At 41.7% G+C, this 22,184-nt stretch overlaps 1 protein-coding gene across 1 annotated transcript in view; it reads left to right on the forward strand.

Annotated features, from left to right (window-relative positions):
- ubap1lb (ubiquitin associated protein 1-like b) overlaps window positions 1-18,488 on the forward strand; it is a 34,130-nt gene extending 15,642 nt beyond the window's left edge. The window contains exons 3-6 of the mRNA XM_068017627.1: window positions 1,521-2,276; window positions 11,777-11,986; window positions 16,136-16,237; window positions 18,354-18,488. Of these exons, the coding sequence (XP_067873728.1) occupies window positions 1,521-2,276; window positions 11,777-11,986; window positions 16,136-16,237; window positions 18,354-18,488 (1,203 nt within the window). The remainder of the gene's footprint in view (window positions 1-1,520; window positions 2,277-11,776; window positions 11,987-16,135; window positions 16,238-18,353) is intronic.
- The last annotated feature ends 3,696 nt before the right edge of the window (window positions 18,489-22,184 follow it).

The raw sequence follows: 22,184 nt of genomic DNA on the forward strand, positions 1-22,184 counted from the left end.
ATCAGATTGAACAATCCTTACTGAGACATGCAGAGTCTAAACCAGGAAGTATAAATTACATAAAAGCAAAATACTGCGGATGCTGGAAATCTGAAACAAAAACAAGAAATGCTGGATTCACTCAGCAGGTCTGGCAGCATCTGTGGAAAGAGAAGCAGAGTTAACTTTTCGGGTCAGTGACCCTTCTTCGGAAGTATAAATTACATTTAATTTGATTTAAAATCACGTACAGAAAGTGAAATAAAGTTGGGGAAAGACAGATAGAAGTAAGAAAGTGAGATAAGAGAGACAGACAGAAAAAGTAAAAGAAAAAATGTTAATTATTTTTCTTACGTCTCCAACACTAATTAATGTCTGAAGGAATGAGACCTCACACTTGTAAAATTAAATTCTCAGGGGCAGAGAGGGTCATTAAAAATTCACTTACTCCTAAATGCACCAGCCCTAACTTTTTCTGGTGCATTTAGTCAGTCACTAGTGGGTAAGTACTCCGACTTCACACCATTGCTTGCTTTCAATGCTGAGTCTATCGGTAAGGTTCTGTGACAGTGAAGCATATGAAGGAGTTGGGTAACTTGGACCACAACTTCCGGATTTCCACCTATAACTGTGCGAGTGTGGACTCTGCAAGTCTTGTCCGATTTATTCCATGAGTGCTGTTAGCCTCTGTGTTATTATTAACGCAAAAGCCTGGCCAGTGTGTGTGAGAAATTGTTAATGCCTATCAGAGGACAATTGTAAATTTCAGGCAGCACGTCAATGATTGGCTTTCTCTTTTGTTCTTCCAGCCTTTCTGTGTTTTGCATGTGAAAGTAAAATGTGATCCTTTAAAGTTTGATGTGTGGTGTGTAATGTATACAAGTTGGATCCAAAACATTTTGTAATGTATGTAATAAAAACAGTAAGTATTTAATCCATCTCACTTCAGATGTCACACGGATGTAAAACAATCCATGTAGCCTGAAACTGACAAACACATTACAATCTGAAAAAATTCCACAATTAAGCTCTGAATGAAATGAACCCTTATTTACCACAAAATAGTAATTAGATTTTGTGGCCCTAAAGGGACATAGCTCCACTTCAGCAGAACAATATATTGTGTACTGCACGTTTATAAGGTACCTGTCTTTATAAAACAAAGTATCAACCGAATTACCATGAGCAATGCAAGGAAAATCTTAAAGCCATTCATATGTGCATGTGAGAGAGAAAATATGATTTGCAAATGAAAAAGGTCTCCATTACAAAAACAATCCCACAATAATTCTGCTAAGTAAGAACTTTAATGAAGTTACGATTCTGAACTCTTGCCATTAATTTCTGCAGAAATCTATTCATTGCTCAGCATAACTTTGGCGGAAGATCCTCGCAAGTCCCAGGGAAACAGGACTACTCAGCTCATTGGGAGAATCCTTGTGGAAATCCAACCCTTGTGTCTTTAGCACAGCTACTACTTGTGTGGTTAGAAAAATGTTGACACTTTGTTTATGATGAATGTAATTTGCAATTTTTTGCAGTATGATTTCACTCTGGAGAAGAAGATTTTGGAGTGGCTGCAAGACTGTTCCCGAAAAGAACCTCCAAGGCTTGTGCCAACATGTCCACCATTTTGGCTTGCATTTTCTGATCTTGAGCGAGATGATACTGATGACATGAGTAATGACTCTTACCATACAAAAGTTCAAAAGGACCACATGGTTTTGCAGACCAAGAGGTTCAGGAGTTTCAGTGTGACAGACATTAAGTATGTTCGTTCAAAGGTTGTATACAAGTCAGACTCAGAAAGTGATGATGGCTACTCTGAGGATGATGAACTCTCGTCGTCTGATGAAAATGAAAAACAGAAGCTTCCTTCAGTGCCGCTTCTCAGGAGCAAATTTAATCTTCATTCCAGATTCCTAGATGGAAGACCAGCTTCCTCACCTTTCTGTTCAGATAGCCCTTCCAGAAGAAGACACTGTGAAAGATGCCTTAGTGCTAGCTTAACTAGACTCCCTCACATCTCCAGCCATAGGTCATCACCTCTTTGCAACAACAATGATGGTGAGGAAGAAGTTAAGAGGCATGGATCAAATTGGTCATTGGGACATACGCCAAGAAAACCTTGTCGAAAATTTTTCTGTCAGCACCAGAACAACAGAAACAGCAAGAATCTGAACTCAGAACAAATTATGATTGGAAGTCCACCACTATCCTCTGCCCGATGTCACCTGGAAAGGTCTTTTATGATTAGAGCAAGAACTCCACTCAGAAAACACAAACCACCATTTCCGGTAAGACCTATGGCATCTTCCTGTAACTCCATTGTGGAGTTACCCTTCTTGATGTCATTCTTCTGTAGAGAATCAGTATCAGTATAATTATGTTTCTCAGCTAGTTTTTATTTTTTTTTATTTAGAGATATAGCACTGAAACAGGCCCTTCGGCCCACCGAGTCTGTGCCGACCATCAACCACCCATTTATACTAATCCTACACTAATCCCATATTCCTACCACATTCCCACCTGTCCCTCTATTCCCCTACCACCTACCTATACTAGGGGCAATTTATAATGGCCAATTTACCTATCAACCTGTAAGTCTTTGGCGGTGGGAGGAAACCGGAGCACCCGGCGAAAACCCACGCAGACACAGGGAGAACTTACAAACTCCACACAGGCAGTACCCAGAATCAAACCCGGGTCGCTGGAGCTGTGAGGCTGCAGTGCTAACCACTGCGCCACTGTGCCGCCCTCTTCATAGACTGTATAAAGGTAGGGGTGCAATTCCTTTCTTCTAAATAAAAAATGGGAAGATGCCTATTTCAATTAATAACTCATTGATGAAATTGCTTTCTCAGAAATCATATGTTTCAAAGACATTTATTCCCGGGATTTTATCAGTGCTTTGATCGAAACTGACATCTTCCCACTTCCCATTCTGAATAAGTTCATCCCTAGGGGCAGAGCTTCTTTCTTTACCAAGTGGAAAAAAGACAGACATGAATAAGCAGTCTACTTAAAGTTAATGACCTCAAATAATGGATCCATAAATTCTTCAGGATAACACTGGTAGGTAGACCTGGTTCAGGGCCAGCACTCATAAGGGTTAAATTGTACATCTATTCTTGTGTGGAGAGGAATTTCAGGCCCAGTGTCTCTCAAAGCTCAATGATAGGGAGCAGCATGGCAATCTGAACTTGTTCTCTGATTCTCATCCCTCTGCCCCCAACAGCAGAAAGTTTCTGTGACTGGCACTTCCCTACATGCTATGAGCAACATCTGGGACTAGCTATATGGAGAAGTGTGACCAGGAGCAGGGTCCTAACTTTCTGCACCCTGATGAATTGTACAAAACTGGACAATCTAGATTAATTTTTAAATCCGTTCTCTGTGATCATTCCAGAATACATTTAGTTACCTCTCTTTCAATTCTTGTTATAATGAAATAACTATTTCCTATAGTGAAACTGGAAGCATCATTCCCTCATTGTTTGTCCCATAGGATAAGAACATAAGAAATAGGAGCAGGAGGAGGCCATTTGACCCCTCAAGCCTGCTCCACCATTCAATAAGATCATGGCTGATCTGATCTTGACCTCAACTCCACTTTTCTGCCTGCCCGTCATAACCCTTGACTCCCTTGTAGATCAAAAAATCTGTCTAGCTCAGCCTTGAATGTATTCAATGACCCAGCCTCCACAGCTCTCTGGGGAAGAGAATTCCAAAGATTATCGACCCTCTGAGAGAAGAAATTCCTCCTCATCTCCATCTTAAATAGGCAACCCCTTATTCTGAAACTATACCCCCTAGTTCTAGATTCTCCAACAAGGGGCAACATCCTCTCAGCATCCACCCTGTCAAGCCCCCTCAGAATCTTATATGTTTCAATAAGATCATCTCTCATTCTTCTAAAGTGCAATGAGTTTAGGCCCAACCTGCTCAACTTTTCCACATAAGACAACCCCTTCATCCCAGTGAACCTTCTCTGAACTGCCTCCAATGCAAGTATATCCCTCCTTAAAAAAGGAGACCAAAACTGTGCGCAGTATTCCAGGTGTGGTCTTATCAAAGCCCTGTACAATTGTAGCAATATTTCCCTACTTTTACACTCCATCCCCCTTCCAATAAAGGCCAACATTCCATTTGCCTTCCTAATTACTTGCTGTACATGCAGGCTAACTTTTTTTTAATTTTATTTTTTGTTTTAAAATTATTTTATTTTTTAACCATGTGCCAGCTTGAAACTTGGTTTTTGGTCAGAGCTGCCCATTATTCTGCCATTAACACTCTCTCTGGACTAATGCTTTGTCTTTCACACAACCATTAACATGCCCTTTGCCTTTGTCCCATGACTTCTTTGTTATTTAATCTCTGCTGCCCTCTGCCCTATCACACACCTTCCCTTTTGTTCTCTTCCCCATCACCACCAGCCCCCCTCACCCCCACCCCTTCACATGCTGAAAACCTAATACTTTTCTGACATTTGCCAGTTCTGATGAAAGATTACTGACCTGAAACGTTAACTCTGCTTCCCTGTCCACAGATGCTGCCCGACCTGCTGAGTATTTCCAGCATTTTCTGTTTTTCTTTCAGATTTCCAGCATCTGCAGTATTTTGCTTTTATGCTAACTTTTTGTGTTTCAGGATTGAGGACACCCAGCTCCCCCTATCCAGCACCATTTAAATATTTTGCTTTTTTATTCTCACAACCAACCTCACATTTTCCCACATTATACTCCATCTGATAAATTTTTGCCACTCACTTAACCTAACTATGTCCCTTTGTGTCCTCCTCACAACTTGCTTTTCCATCTATCTTTGTATCATCAGCAAATTCGGCTACAATACACTTATCCCTTCATCCAAGTCATTAATATAGATGGTAAATAGTTGAGGCCCCAGCACTGATGACTGTGGCACTCCACTAGTTACAGTTTGCCATCCCGAAAATGTCCCATTTATCCTGACTCTCTGTTTTCTGTTAGTTAGCTAATCCTCTATGTATGCTAATATATTTCTTCCCGACACCATGAGCTCTTATCTTGTATAATAACCTTTTATGTGGCACCTTATCAAATGCCTTTTGGAAATCCAAATACACTACACCTATTGGTGGTACAATGGTTCCTAATGAAGTTATGGTGAACCTTTATATAAAGCTGGTTCAGCCTCAACCGGAGGCTCCAATAGAGCACCACACTATAGTAAGGATGCGAAGGCTTTCGAGAGGGCACAGAAAAGATTTATAAGAATGATCCCAGCAATGAGGGACTTTAGTCATGTGGATAGATTGGAGAAGCTGGGGTTAGAGTCATGGAGTCATACAGCACAGAAACAGGCCCTTCGGCCCATCATGTCTGTGCCAGCCATCCAGCACCCAACTATTCTAATCCCATATTCCTGCACTTGTCCCATAGCCTTGTATGCTGTGGCGTTTCAAGTGCTCATCTAAATACTTTTTAAATGTTGTGAGGGTTCCTGCCTCCACCACCTCTTCAGGCAGTGTGTTCCAGATTCCAACCCCCACTGGGTGAAAAAAGTTTTCCTCAAATCCCCCCTAAACCTCCTGCCCCTTACCCTAAATCTATGCCCTCTGGTTCTTGACCCCTCCACTAAAGGAAAAAGTTTCTTCCTATCTAACCTATCAATGCCCCTCATAATCTTGTACACCTCAATCATGTCCCCCCTCAACCTTCTCTGCTCCAAGGAAAACAACCCTAGCCTTTTCAGTCTCTCTTCATAGCTGAAATACTCCAGCCCAGGCAACATCCTGATGAATCTCCACTGCACCCTCTACAGTGCAATCACATCCTTCCTAGAGTGTGGTGACCAGAACGGTACACAGTACTCCAGCTGTGGCCTAACTAGCGTTTTATATAGCTCCATCATAACCTCCCTGCTCATATTCTGTGCCTCGGCTAATAAAGGCAAGTATCCCCTATGCCTTCCTAACCACCTCATCTACCTGTGCTGCTGCCTTCAGTGATCTATGGACAAGTACACCAAGGTTCTTCTGTCCGAGGGTCCTACCATCCATTGTATATTCCCTTGCCTTGTTAGTCCTCCCAAAATGCATCACCTCACATTTTTCAGGATTAAATTCCATTTGCCACTGCTCCGCCCATCTGACCAGCCCATCTATATCTCCCTGTAATCTAAGGCTTTCCTCCTCACTATTTACAACAGCACCAATTTTTGTGACATCTGCGAACTTACTTATCATACCTCCTATATTCACGTCTAAATCATTAATGTACACTACAAACAGCAAGGGTCCCAGCACCAATCCCTGTGGTACACCACTAGTCACAGGCTTCCAAACACAAAAACAGCCCTCGACCGTCACCCTCTGCCTCCTGCCACTAAGCCAATTTTGGATCCAATTTGCCAAATTGCCCTTGATCCCATGGGCTCTTACCTTCTTAACCAATCTCCCATGCGGGACCTTATCAAAAGCCTTACTGAAGTCCATGTAGACTACATCTACTGATTTACCCTCATCTACACATCTAGTCACCTCCTCGAAAAATTCAATCAAGTTAGTTAGACACGATCTCCCCCTGACAAAGCCATGCTGACTATCCCTGATTAATTGCCTGTCCACCATCTACAAGGCACAAGTCAGGAGTGTGATGGAATACTCTCCACTTGCCTGGATGGGTGTAGCTGCAACAACACTCAAGAAGCTCGACACCATCCAGAACAAAGCAGCCCGCTTGAATGGCACCCCATCTACAAACATTCGCTCCCTACACCACCGACGCACAGTGGCAGCAGTGTGTACCATCTACAAGATGCACTGCAGCAATGCATCAAGGCTTCTTAGACAGCACCTTCCAAACCCACGACCTCTATCCACCTCGAAGGACAAGAGCAGCAGATGTGTGGGAACATCATCACCTGCAAGTTCCCATCCAAGTCACACGCCATCCTGACTTGGAACTATATCACCGTTCCTTCACTGTCGCTGGGTCAAAATCCTGGAACTCCCTTCCTAACAGCACTGTGGGTGTACCTTCCTCACATGGACTGCAGTGGTTCAAGAAGGCAGCTCACCACCACCTTCTCAAGGGCAATTAGGGATGGGCAATAAATGCTGGCATAGCCAGTGACGCCCACATCCCATGAATGAATTTTTAAAAATCCATGCCTCTCCAAGTGAAGATTAATCCTGTCCCTCAAAATTTCTTTCCAATATTTTCCCAACCACTGATGTTAGACTCACCGGCCTGTAATTGCCTGGTTTATCCCTACTACCCTTCTCTTCTCCTTAGAGAAGGTTAATTGGGGTGTTCAAAATCATGAGTCATCTGGGAGATAGAGAGAAACTGTTCCCATTGGTGAAAAGGTCAGGAACCAGAGGACAAATGTCACAAAGGCAACATGAGAGAAAACATTTTTACTTAGTGATCTGGAATGCACTGCCTGAGAGTGTGGTGGAGACAGATTCAATCATGGCTTTCCAAAGGGAATTGGATAAGCACCTAAGAGAGAAAATTTGCTGGGCTACAGGGAAAAGGCGGGCGAGTAGGACTAGCTAAACTTCTCTTGCAGAGAGCCAGCGTGGACGTGACAGGTCAAATGGCCTCCTTCTGTGCTGTAACTATTCTATGATTCTAACTCACGAGTGAAATTTTCCTAAAAGGGACAGTAAGATATGGAGCAAGGCTACACATCTACCATGGTAGATCTACACATCTAGTCACCTCCTCGAAAAATTCAATCAAGTTAGTTAGACACCAATTTAGTGGTTCAATCAACTTAATGAACTCAATTAACAGAATCACAATTTCAGCAATCTGGCACATTAGAAAAAGTTTGGTCAATTAACAAAAAGACAACAGAGTTCTGTTTAAATAGCAACAGTTTTTCATCTGCTTTCTTATCCTCTTCTATTCTGACTATGATTCCCAATGTTTCATGTTGTGCCTCACAGAGAATCTTGATATTTCACTGCTTCATTCTTCTACTTCTACACAATCCAGAAAAATCCTCCCCTGAGTTTTGTTACAGATTTAGCTGCTATTATCCATTTTCAGTAACATCACCTTTCCAACAGGGTTACTTATGTATTCATGTCTTTCCAATTGGCACGAGAGCCACATAAATAATTAAACATTCAAAATAGTTGGCTAGAGTATAGTCAAATAGAAATCATATCTCCTACACAGGCTACTAAATTAACTGAGTCCTACTGGAATTTTTAACAAAATGTTAACATTAGGACTGCCAAATGGAATTATAGGCCCATCACACTTCAAAGATGGCGATGACAATCTCAGCCTTGAAGAGCCAACACCAGAATAAATACTTCCCGACAGAACATAGACGAAAACAGGAGGTTAGATATCCTGGGACACTGTGATCTGAGCAGCTTTGGGAAAGTGTGTGGCTTGGGTTGTCAACCATCCTCTCGCATGGCATGGGCAGACCCAGCAGAGCAAAAAATGCTTCATCAACACAAAAAACTTCATTCATTAATACTGTCCTTACTTCTAAAGCAACGTAGTCTGGGCTGGCACTCCAGTGCAGTAGTGAGGGAGTGCTGCATTGTCAGAGTTGTTGTCTGTTAATCAGGGGCTTTCCCTGACTGTTCAGCTAGGCGGGGAAAAGTCCCATGACTCTATCCGAAGGAGCGCAGGGAATCCAGCAGTTATCCTGGCCTGTATTTCTCTCTCAACCAGCGATATTTTAGATTGAGTAAATGAAGAAAAACGATTTCCAATGACTGAAGAGTCGATTAGCATGGGGCATAGATTTAAAGTGATTGACAAAGGAGCCAGAGGAAACATGAGGAAAACTTTTTGATGCAATGAGTGATTAGGATTTGGAATGCACTGCCTGATAACATGGGGGAAACAGATTCAATAGTAGCTTTCAAAAGGAATTGGATAAATACTTAAATCAGAAAAAAATCACAGGGATATGGAGAAAAAACGGGGGAGTGGGACTAACTGGATTGCTGTTCAAAAGAGTGGCACAGGAGAGCCTCCTTCTGTGCTGTACTATTCAATGATTCTATGTTTCATCATGTTACTGCATCGTAACTATTAGCGAGGCTGAGCTAGTAAACTCATAGGACTGGATTTTGTAGGAGGCGGGGCTCCTGGTGCTGGGCCGAAAAGGCAGGGGAAGCCCCGCCTTGGCCTTTTCGTGCCCCTCCGGAGTAATCCTCCATTATTTTCTTTCTTTAGTGTCTCATGCCGGGATCCCCACCCCTTTAAAGACAGGGATCAATCACAGGTCCGCATCTCAGCAGTATCAGCAGCACTACATTGGACCCAGGCCCAGCGCTGGGACCCCGCACCTCGAGTAAATGAGGCGGGGTCGCTGGGGCCAGTTCAGAAGGACCCAGCGAGAGGTGTGGGGATGTAGTCATAAAGCCCAGGGTAGAGGAAGATCCTGGGAGGTGCATTGTTTCCTGGCGGGTGTCATCCGTGGGCCACAGATTGCCCACAGAGGAGGGACCTTAAGTGGCTGTTAATTGGTCACTTAAACGCCTCAGTTGGCCTCTGGCTGGGAAGGCTGTCGTCAGCCTGTCGTCAGCGACAGGCTCTCTGCCCCCCATTGCGATTCTATGGGCCCCTCCCCCGTCACCGATCTCACCTCAGGGGGCCCCTAAAATCCAGCCCACAGTTTCCCCACAAGCAGAGCACTATTCCTCTCTCCTTCACTGCAGACTCTGCCATTTTTTTTAATTAACAGGTTTCCAGCTGTCTATCAAAACGGCCGATCCTAAAGCCACAATTTCAAACTGCAGGATGTAAATACCAATGATTGAAAGTGGGTCTGGAAGGATGTTTGGTTTAATTCGAAAGTATAAAGTTGAAATTGATCTGTCCTGGCTGAGAAAGAGGGAGAAGAAAGGGAACAACTATTTTGTGACTGACTTAGCTTTCCCCCCAATATTCACAAACAAATATAAATCCCCACCTGTATATAAATCATTATACAACAATGTGACCACACAAACACTTAATTTTAATGAGCCACATTATTTAGTGATAGCAATGCATGTTATGGTAATACTGACGTAATGGTCAGAATTTTACTTTCGGCGGATGGGAGCTGTCCACCGACTGAAAAGTCGGTGGCGATCCCATCTCCGCCTGGCCTGGGGATCCGGACTGCATTTTACGGTCCCCAGGCCCTTAATTGGTCTGAGGCAGGACTTCCACCTCGTTGAGGCAGGAAGTCCCACCTAATGGAGTTGCCGGCCAATCAGCGGCCCAGCAGCTCTTAGTCCCAGCAGCGCCACTGAGAGCAGTGGCCACTGCTGGGAATGCAACCCAGCATCAACAAGAAGAGGAAAGGCACACTGGGAAAAAGTAAGTTTTAGGGGCCTTGCCGGGGGTGCTCAGTCAGGCCCTGGCGAGGCAAGGGCTAAAATCCCTGTGCCGGTGGGCAGAGGCCCTTGAGTGGCTATAACTGGCCACTTAAGCGCCTTGATTGGCCTGGGGTGGGTGGGCCGGTTTTCGCCGCCCAGCGTAAAATGGCAGCAGATTAGGAAGGGCTCCACTTCATTTTACGCAGACCCCCTCCCCCCCCCACCCCCCCGCCCCACTGGCACCACCAACCCGCTGTTTGGGGGGCATAAAATTCTGGCCCATAATTATAATATCTAGAGCTAATTTAAATAATGGTTTGTATTAAATACCTAATACTGAGAATCATTTCCCTTGAAATCCTGCAATGTTCCAATTGAATAGAATCATTAAACCCTAATTCACAAAGCTCTTACTACTTGTCATTTTTAGCACGTGACTTATGGTGGCAAATAGCAGTAGGTACTTTGTGGGGTCACACCCTTAATAATTGACCGAATTATTTTTTAACCACATATGCAGGAGGCATCACAAGTTGACATACATCCAATCTACAAGATGTAGCAAATAGTAATAAAGCCTAACTGCCATTTTTACTTGCAGGCTAAAACACTCGAACAGTGCCACAGGGTGATCAAGAGGACTAAATTAGGGAGAAGTTGCCAAACCATCTTTGATAAAGGTCTGATGAAAGGTCACTGACCTGAAACGTTAACTCTGTTTCTCTCTCCACAGATGCTGCCAGACCTGCTGAGTATTTCCATCATTTTCTGTTTTGATCTGAAAGAGCCTGCTTGTCCAGGAGAAGGCATTAAGTCACAAAGCACTTTTGTGACATGAAACCAAAACGTTGGCACGTGCCATGCCCACCTTGTCTCATGATATCCGAATCCCAGGCAATGCAGAAGAGCATATGAAACAAGTTCCCCTGGGGCACTCTTTCAGTTCGATTAAAATCAATTTTCCATCAAATATTAGCAACTTGTCCAGTGGTTAACCAATTGTGCAAAGGTGCAAAAACTAGGGAAGAGGCACACACATTAAATATTGAATAACCGCAAAGTTCTGACAGTCTCAGTTGAAGTATTCTGCGTAGACACTATAGCAAGAAACAGGAATTGTGTTTCAAAATTGTAAAATACTGTGAGCTGAGCCAAGGCCCAGGGATAATTTGATATTCTTTCAGTGGACTCCTCTTTAACTCTGAAAATCTTATAATTCTAAGCAAGTACAGGCTATGAGAAAGTAGTGGAATGATGGTCTTGATATCCCAAAGGATAAGTGACTCCACAGCTGTTGGATGTGATGTTAGATGGGGTGCTCAGAATCGATAAATAAGAAACAAAAGAAGGAAAAACAAACCCTTTCCTGGATGAAAATAAACAAAATTCTTTGGTAAATGGAAGGTTCATTGCATGTAGTGCACTGATAACTTGTGTTCTGAATGTTTATTTGTTCTTTTACAGGCCCTCAGTAACCATTCCTGCCTTCCGGCACCTCCGTCAACTCCAAGACCTTTAAATTCCCACAAAACTCTCCCAGACTCCACTGCTGACCTGCTATTCGCACTGAGTCAAAAAGAGCAGGACCTCATTCAGCCACTTATGAGGGAAGGATATCCAATAAGCAGAGTAATTTGGGCTATCCAGAATGTTGGGCAACAAAGCAAACAACAGGTATGTGATATAACAGTTAACTCCTGCAGGGCAAGCGATGGTGAGGCCTCTTTAAATGTTTTCACAATATCACATCAAAAGTTATTCTTTTAAACCTTAGCTTTTTAAGCTTTTCCTTTCAGAATGTCAAACAATTATACAAGCAGAGAAAGAAATCTAGAGTAGTTTCGAGTTGGGGAAGGGAGTCACTCTCATGGATGCGCAAATTGAGGAGTGAGCTCCCATCACAGATTCTGAAACTGAAATCCAGCCTCCACTGGCATTGAGACTTGTACAGCCTCAAGTAGGTGACATTTGACAAAGGGCCTCTAAATTCAGTCCTTTGTTTCAACAGGCCCTGTTGGACAAGAGGAAAAACTGATTGGACTAGCCGCTCTGTAAAACATCTCCTAACAAGCAACTACAGAGCAGCAATGATGACAGCTCTGAGGAATCTTGGCATCGATAAATCATGGTCCTCAGTCGAAGGAGAATTTTTTTTTTTCATTCATGAGATGTGGGCGTCGCTGGCTAGGCCAGCATTTATTGCCCATTCCTAATTGCCCTTGAGAAGGTGGTGGTGAGCCGCCTTCCTGAACTGCTGCAGTCCATGTGGGTAGGTGCACCCACAGTGCTGTTAGAAAGGGAGTTCCAGGATTTTGATCCAGTGACAGTGAAGGAATGGCGATACAGTTCCAAGTCAGGATGGTGCGTGGCTTGGAGGGGAACTTGCAAGTGGTGGTGTTCCCATGCAACTGCTTGGGGGCAGCAGTTAACTGGAGACCTTTCCACCCAACCCACCCCCACCCCCAAAGGAAAGGAAACATCGTGGCTGGATTATCAGTGACCATCCTATCCTTTTTCTTGAAAGGGAGAATCCGGGCATCCAGGTGCAGTAGGGCCATCCTACCCTGAAGGAGACTTCAGTGACCTGGCCTGTCTTCTTCTCTTGAGGAGGAGGAAGAAGCAGGACACTTAGAGACATCAATGAGCTGGTCTACTTACTCCTCCTAGACAATGGAGGAAGCAGGACTGGTGACCAGGACTAATCATCCTGTTGACTAAAGAACGTTAGGTGTCCATAATCAGCAGTGCTAATAACAATAGTTTAATCACAGCAAATATCCAGGAATCATTGTAACTGGAACCACTTCAGAACAATCTCTTCTTGTGCAGGTTAAATTTCAAATTTAAAGACAATCAGTATTCTATAAATATTTGCTGTCAGAACAAGTTAGTTTGTAAATGGCAACACCACACAGATTGTTTTAAGAAAAATTCCAGGATCCATATAAAAATACTTTGAATTAATAAGCACCAATTTTTCCCCTGAAAACAAATACTGTAAAAGGAATTCTGATGTTGTCACTATTTGATAGTTTGGAATTATCGCTGAAGCAAATCAAAGAAAGAAAATTAGCTTTTGCTGCATTTATTATTGGAAATAAAGTACTGTACCTAATGGGCCATAATTTACTGTAGCTGGTGAATGTTGACTATGCCCATTTAATTGCTGTGACCTATAACGCTGCAAGTTGCTTTAAATGCGAGATCCAAACAGCGCGTTACCCTCTATAGGGCATCTGGGACCTGTGTGAACACTGTGTGCTTCTTTAACCAATCAGATTGAAGAATCATTAATGAGCAGCGCAGGATCTGAAACAGGAAATGACAGTTAAAATAGTGAACTCAATGTCAAATCAAGTGCAGAAAGCAAAATAAAGAGAGGAAAAGAAATATTGGATTAAGAGAGTGAGAGAAAAGAGACAAAGAAAAGATAAAAAGTAATTGATTTTTTTTTAAATACTGCAGAAATAATTAAAATCTGATGGAATGCTTGGGAGCATTAATTTTCACTGCCAGAGAGGTTGCTTAGCAGTAATTAAGACATCACACTGCTAAAAAGGGTACTTAGGCTGAAATGGACAAGTACATTTAGTCCATATCTATGATGCCACGACAGGAACAATTTTTTATTCATTTCATGGGATGTGGGTGTCACTGGCAAGGCCAGTATTTGTTGCCCATCCTTAATTGCCCTTGAGAAGGTGGTGGTGAGCTGCCTTCTTGAACCGCTGCAGTCCATTTGGTGCAGACTATACCCACAGTGCTGTTAGGAAGAGAGTTCCAGGATTGTGATCCAGCGACAGTGAAGGTATGGCTATATAGTTCCAAGTCAGGATAGTGTGTGGTTTGGAAGGGAACTTACAGGTGGTGGTGTTCCCACATGTCTGCTGCCCTTATTCTTCTCGGTGGAAGAGGTCTTGGTTTGGAAGGTGCTGTCAAAGGAAGCAGGGTGAGTTGCTGCAGTGAACCTTGTATATGATGCACACTGTAGCCACTGTGCATCGGTGGTGAAGGGAGTGAATGTTTAAGGTGGCGGATGGAGTGGTGGTCAAGCGGGCTGCCATCTAATACATTTGAATGGGGAGCCAAACAGTGCGATGCTGTTTGTGCACAGCTTACAGAGGAGCGATGCATCTCAGACAGCATCTCATGGATTTTCACATTTAATTGCGCATCGACACTTGTCCAGATTTGCTGTCTGAATTGCGTATAAGTAACGATAAGTGTTGTTAGCCACGCCATTATTTTTAGGGTAAATTCTTCACAATATAAAACCTGGAATCGTTCTGCATTAAACATACGGATATATCTTGGCAGTAGTCAATACAGATTTGTTCCTGCTCAACTAATTCCACAGCAAACCCAAACTAATGAGAGAAGCTTGAGCTGGAAACATTTTTTGGCTCCATCAATATTTTTTGTACCTGTTAATATTGAGCTTTAGAAATTCTTGATATTCTAAGTGTGGATGTTTTGAAAGTGAGGAAAGACACTCAGCTGTTCGGAATAGTTTTCTGTTGAAGAGCTGCACCACTTGTAGCTGCCACCAGTTTCCAGACTTGCTCTTTTCATCTAACCCAGACTTCACTGACATGACATTTCAAGTTATTAATGACAAAGAGTTATTGATTTTTTTTCAGTTTGTATTAATTTTGAAAACAAAAACAATCTAATGATAGCCTCAAAATAAATTCAGAGGTTATGATTCTTCTCTTATCCAGTTTCACTTTCCTGATAAGCTCTGTCAGTCATACAGAGGAACTATACTTTTTACCATAATAATGAAGTGATTCACACTTACCCTGCCTACTTACCTTGCAGGAACTCTGTATTTTTATATTGTGTAAGTTTTACTAGAAACCCAGTTCTGAGCTGTTGTCCTGCAGGTCTCACTTTGATAAACACAAATTATGTTAGAAAAAAAACTCCATTATTTGTTGATATAATGCATGGCATTTGGGATTCAGCTCATTATAAATTTGTTCTAAAAGATCTGGTATTGTATTATGTGTCAGCTGTGGCTCAGTTGATAGCACACTTATAGCTGAGTTATAAGGTTCTAGATTCAAGTCCCAACCCAGGACTTTAGCACAAAAACTCAAGGCTGACACTCCAGTGCAGGGCTGAGGGAGTACTGCACTGTTGGAGGTGCTCTCCTTGGAATGAGATATTAAAGTGAGGCCCTGTCCTCCTACTTAGATGACCATAAAAGATCCTATGGAGATATTTTAAAGAAGAGCTGGAGAGTTCTGCTCCCTAGTGTCAGTGTCAATCAACATCACAAAAACAAATGATCTGGTCATTATCACATTGCTGTTTGTAGGAGCTTGTTGTGAGCATGCGTCTTGTGAGCGTACTTGCTGTTGCATTTCCTATATTATAACAGTGATGAACCTTCAAATTGGCTGTAAAGTGCTTTGAGATGTCCAGCGGTTGTGAAAAGCGCGACATAAATTTTTGTCTTTCTTTCATAGTATTCTCGGAATTTCATAGAAGTGGCTTGGAGGCTAGACGTTTCATTGAGGCTTATATATTTCTATGCCATAATGAAATAATCGGAAGAATAATTTATTTCCTTCTAATTCTTTACTTATAATCTAGTGATAGCTTGTTGTAAAATGTCTGAAATGACTTGAGAAACAAACGATGAGGCAGATCAGACAGATCTTTGTAACTGTTGCACTGATGTTAATAAATATCAAAAATCACCACTGTTCATGACCTTTCGGTAGTATGATGTTTACAGTCTTGCATGAAAAGTAATGTTAGGGGTAATTTCCTGTGATCCTTTCATTCTTTAATTGTCTAGTGGTTTTATACCAGATCCTCAAGTACCTGAGTGCCTGGGACCGTCTCTGTAAGGAAGGTTATAAGGAGAGGCTAGTGGAAGAAGCCATGGAGATCTTTCAGAATTCAGAGGAAAAGGTCTGAAGATTTTTAATGTTCTTTATTTTCAAAGTATCTTTATCCTTTTTTTCTTATTCTGTCCTGCATATATCATATTTAAAAATGTAAACTATCTAATCTTTTACCCATACTCCATTGAATAATATAAATCTAAAAAATTCTGCTGGCAATAAAAATAACCTATATTTATACTTCAGAGCCTACTGGAAATTCCCTACTGGTTTTATAACAGATGGATTGCTTTTGAAGTGCAGCCACTGTTGTAAAGCGAACCAAATGTTGCAGCAATTTTCACACAGCAAGGTCCCAAAAAGCAAACAAATGAATGGCCAGATCAATCTGTTTCTGGTGAGGTTGGTTGAAGGAGGAATGTTGGCCAAGATATCAGAAGAACTCCCTCCTATTCCTCAAATAGTGCCATGTGAACATTTACATCCAGCTGAAATACAACATTGTTGACAATGCAGCACTGAAAGCTCAGTTCAGCTTATGTGCTGAAGTCTTGGCAGTATTAGCTTAGTTTATGTGCTGGAGTGTGGCTTGAACCCATTACTTTCTAACCCAGAGATGAGAATGCTATCAGTGAACCACACTGGCACAGTAATGCAACACTCCCTCACTACTGCACTGAAACAGTAACCTAGATTATTGGCCAAGCTCATAGTGAGGTTTGAATTTAAAACCTTCTGACCCAGAGGTAAGCATGCTACAAACTGAACTAAATACTAACTGTTTACGTCAGATGGGTTAACACTTCTACTAAAATAGCAGAGAAAGATACATACATGTTATGCATTTGTCTATTAACATCAGTAACAATAACTTCTATTCTGAAAGGTGACTCTACAGTTTTCTTTAATCCTATAGGGTTTACTAATTTTTGATCAAAACAATATAATATGTTCTGTTTATAGATCTTGGTACGCACTTGATTGAGTTAAATTAACAGCATCTTGATGATTTTATACAGTTGATTCCTGCTTTGAAGAACAGAATAATAATTAAGATTAAGAATCAAATCCTCAAAATGAATAGTTTATTTATTGCAACTTATCAATTGATAGCCCGAAAAATTGGGTCTATTTAGATTTTGTGTGGCATTGCCAAGGAAAATTCAATCACTCGTATCTTGGTCTCTTGTCTCTCATGCAATGTTCCCCTCTGTCTTGCACTTGTTGCATGATATTGTGACCTGCTGTCCTGATCAACCTTAATTATATGCTTAGGTCTCTGACTTTAAATTAGGCTTTTGAATATTAGCATATAAATGTCAAATACAATTGTATGAAATTCTTTGGTTAGTTAAATACTTTGGATGAAGGAGAATCAGTAAGAGCTTACCTGCTGATAGTTAAAGTGTCTAATTAATTGACATCTGTCTTTCATTGAAAGCGAAATGTGGGGCACCAAAATGTACATAAACTGGACACGTTTCATAGCTGGCCATTCTGTAGAATTTATAAATTAAGCCATGTAAGCTCAGTTTGCTTCTAAATCAAAAATGCTGGTAACATTTCTGTAACAATGTCCTTCTTACGCCTTTGGGGCGTTAACACCGCAGCCTCACAGCTTCAGTGACCCGGGTTCAATTCTGGGTACTGCCTGTGTGGAGTTTGCAAGTTCTCCCTGTTTCTGCGTGGGTTTCCTCCGGGTGCTCCGGTTTCCTCCCACAGCCAAAAGACTTGCAGGTTGATAGGTTAATTGGCCATTATAAATTGCCCCTAGTGTAGGTAGGTGGTAGGAGAATATAAGGACAGGTGGGGATATGGTAGGAATATGGAATTAGTGTAGGATTAGTATAAATGGGTGGTTGATGGTCGGCGCAGACTCGGTGGGCTGAAGGGCCTGTTTCAGTGCTGTATCTCTAAACTAAACTAAACTAAACTTAATGCCAGAATATGAATAATTAGGAGATCTAAGATCATTTGAAAGCTCTCCATAAAACGAAGCATAATGTTTCCCTGCGGTCCCTACTGTTCTCAGTTTAGATTGTGTGATAGCACTGCAGTTACTCTTTGTCTGGATTTCATTACCATGTCCTCCAAAGATGTCCAAAGCTGATAATCTGGTTGCTTTTGTTTGCTGCCAAACTTGACTAATTCCATTTTCCTTTCTTGCACCTTTCTGCACGCAGGCAGCAGAATTCTTGACCCTAATGGCACAGTTCGATGAGATGGGTTTTCAGCATGAAGATATTAAGGAAGCTCTTCTCATTCATAACAACCATCGGGAAAAGGCACTGGAGGAGCTTATGATACGTTCCCGATAGTGGAAGCAGCTTCTATTGTACTTCCTTGGTTTTAATGTTGCACAATTAAGTTGTCTAATCCTAACCCTTCTAGATGTGGCATTTGTTTATTTTTATCCTTTATGGAGATTTTAAAAATGAATCTACCCTTATTGAAATGATGTTCTATATCTTTACAAATTAAGTTCATCTTTAATATGTAATGGAATTTATCCACTATTTGAAACACAGCAGCGCTCCGCAATGTTAGTTTGGAGAAAGTTCTATTTCAGTTGATGCCAGTATAAATGTTTATTAAAAAGTGTGTTTAATTAGAGGAAGTTGAGGCTCATCCAGGACTGGAAGTCGGGTAATCAGTCTGACAACACAGAAGCAGTGGAGGGGTCAAGAGAGGTGGTGGTGAGAGAGATCTGAGCATCATCAACATACCTGGTGGAACCTGACATTGTATCTTTATATGATGTTGTTGAGGGGTGGCATGTAGATGAGAAATGGAAAGGGGCCAAGAATAAATCCCTGGGATACTCCAGAGGCAAGGGGGAGAGAAGCCATTGCAGGAGATTCTCTGACTATGACTAGATGAGTAAGAGACCTTTGCCCTTGCTGGGCTTAGTTTCAGAGATAGGGCAAGAAACAGAATCACAGATGCAGCCCAGCCTTCACAAAATCTCAGAATCACAGAATTGTTACAGCGCAGAAGGAAGCTATTTGGTGGGATTTGGGTAATACATGAGGACGTAAGAAATAGGAGCAGGAGTAGGCCATTTAGCCCTTCGAGGCTGCTCCGCCATTCGATGAGATCATGGCTGATCTTTTATTTCAACACCATTTTCCTGCACTATCCCCATAACCCTTGATGTTTTTAATATGTAGAAATCTATCGATCTCAGTCTTGAACATACTCAATGACTGAGCCTCCACAGCCCTCTGGGGCAGAGAATTCCAAAGATTCACCGCCCTCTGAGTGAAGAAATTCCTCCTCATTTCAGCCCTAAATGGTCTGCCCTTTATTCTGAGACTGTGTCCCTTGGTTCTGGACTCCCCAGCCGGGGGAAACAACCTTCCTGCATCTACTCTGTTGAGCCCTGTAAGACTTTTGTGTGCTTGAATGAGATCACCTCTCATTCTTCTAAACTCCAGAGAATAAAGGCCCAGTCTATTTAATATTTCCTCCTCAGACAATCCCTCTATCCCAGGAATTAGTTTGATGAACCTTTGTTGCACTCCAACTATGGCAATTTTTTGCCCACTAACTTAGCCTCTCCAAATCCCCTTGAAGCGTCCTTGCATCCTCCTCACAACTCACACTTCCACCTAGTTTTGTGTCGTCTGCAAACTTGGAAATATTACATTTAATCCCCACATCCAAATAATTGATATAGGTTGTGAATAGCTGGGGCCCAAGTAGTGATCCTTGCGGTACCTCACTAGCCACAGCTTGCCAATCCAAAAATGACTCATTTATTCCTACTCTCTGTTTTCTGTCCATTAACCAGTTCTCAATCAATGCCAGTATATTCCTCCCAATCCCATATACTCTAATTTTGTTTACTAACCTCTTGTGTGGGACATTATCAAAAGCTTTCTGAAAATCTAAATATACCACATCCACTGGTTCCCCCTTATCTATTCTGCTAGTTACATCCTCAAAAAACTCCAACAGGTTTGTCAGTTATGATTTCCCTTTCATAAATCCATGTTGACTCTGCCCAATCCTGCCTTTATTTTCTAAGTGTCCTGTCATCACATCCTTTATTATAGATTCTAGCATTTTCCCTACGACTGATGTTAGGCTAACAGGTCTGTATTCCCTGTTTTCTCTCACCCTCCTTTCTTAAATAGTAGACTTACATTTGCTACCTTCCAATCTGCAGGAACCATTCCAGAGTACATAGAATTTTGAAAGATGACCACCAATGTATCTTTTATCACTCCAGCCACCTCCTTCAACACTTTAGGATATATATAATCAGGTCCAGGGGATTTATCTACTTTAAGCCCCATTAATTTCTCAAGTACTTTTTTTTAACTAATATTAATATCTTGCAATTCCTCATTTACTCGAGTCCCTTTATTCTCCATTATTTCTGGGAGGTTTTTAGTATTTTCCTCCGTGAAGACAGAACAAGTATTTGTTTCGTTTCTCTACCATTTCCTTTTTCCGGGTATAGTATATATTTTTAAGGAACTGCACACAGACGGCACTTGGTTTCCACAAGACTGTCAGATTTTCCAGGAAAGGCTAAAATTCCTTGCCCTTAGTGATTGGGCTGGGTAATTTACAGGATACTTAGGAATCCACCAGTTTTTAAAAACAGAAGGAGATTTGAAAAAAGAGTAATCAGACAACACCAAATGCCAGGACCTACAAAAAATTTGAAAAGAATGTAATGTTTAGTTTACTGGCGCCTGCAGAAAGCGGCGACCTTTTAAACTGTAAGATTTTTGATGCTCATGATGTACCAAAGATTCCTAAATCTTTAGCTTCATATGGTAGCGAAGCAACCGTCAACATCAAAGAGAGGATTCGTTTTTGAAAGTACACAGATTTCCAAGGTTTATTTTGCTATAGTAATACATGGCAGTAATATTTTAACAATGTTTGTGCTGTGGTTGTGATTACTTTTAGAATATGGAATTCTCATGAAGCAAACATTTTGTTAGCATTGAGATGCCTGCATTGAAACAAGTGAAGTTCGATGAGACGTAGGACAAATAGCTGGACATATTAAAACAGCAGCTGGTTTGTAACAAGAGGCTGAACTGCACTGGGCACCTGTCCATTAAAAACAAATGACTATTTAGGAAATAATAACAATTGCAAAGTCTGAATCCTGATAATGTGGAATATTACTGCAATTAAAAGCTGAACCCAACCATATAGTATGTAATTACAATCTGCCAAATTTTAACCTAATTCCTTTGAACCTGAACCACTCATTTGATGGACAATTGCAAAGGACTATTGAAACAGAAATTTTCAAATCTGTAAGTGCTAATGTGACTCTGGCAATTTTGTTTTTGAGCAAAGACACCTTGGGGGATATTCTAACTTTGGGTGATGGTGTAAATGGGTAACATTGAATTAACCACCCATTATGCACAACACTCCATTATTCCTTCCATTGACTCCATTTGGCCTGGGGTATAATGGGCAGCTCATTGATATCACCCATTTACACCTTCAGCCAAAGTGAAAAGTATCCCCCTTCTTTCAAAAGCTGTATCTTCCCTCCACAGATCTGTAACATTTCTTATTTGCTAATTAAATGCTAAATTTGAACATATGAAACAGGAGCAGGCGTAGGCCATTTAGCCCTTCACGCCTGCTCCACCATTTAATGCAAATATGGATGATCTACCTCAACTCCACCTTCCTGCACTATCCTCATAACCCTTAATTCCCTTAGTGTCCAAAAATCGATTGATCTTTGTTTTGAATATACTCAATGACTGAGCATGCACAGCCCTCTCAGGTAGAGAATTCCAAAGATCCACAACCCTTTGAGTGAAGAAATTTCTCCTCATCTCAGCCCTTAATGGCTGAACCCTTATTCTGAGACTGTGACCCCCTAGTTCTTGACTCCTCAGCTAGGGGAAACATTCTCCCTGTCAAGCCCCTTAAGGATTTTATATGTTTCAATGAGATCACCTCTCATTGTTCTGAATTCTAGGGAACATAGAAACATAGAAAAATAGGAGCAGGAGTAGGCCATT

Source organism: Heterodontus francisci, chromosome 38 (assembly GCF_036365525.1).
Source record: "Heterodontus francisci isolate sHetFra1 chromosome 38, sHetFra1.hap1, whole genome shotgun sequence".
Taxonomy (NCBI): Eukaryota; Metazoa; Chordata; class Chondrichthyes; order Heterodontiformes; family Heterodontidae; genus Heterodontus; species Heterodontus francisci.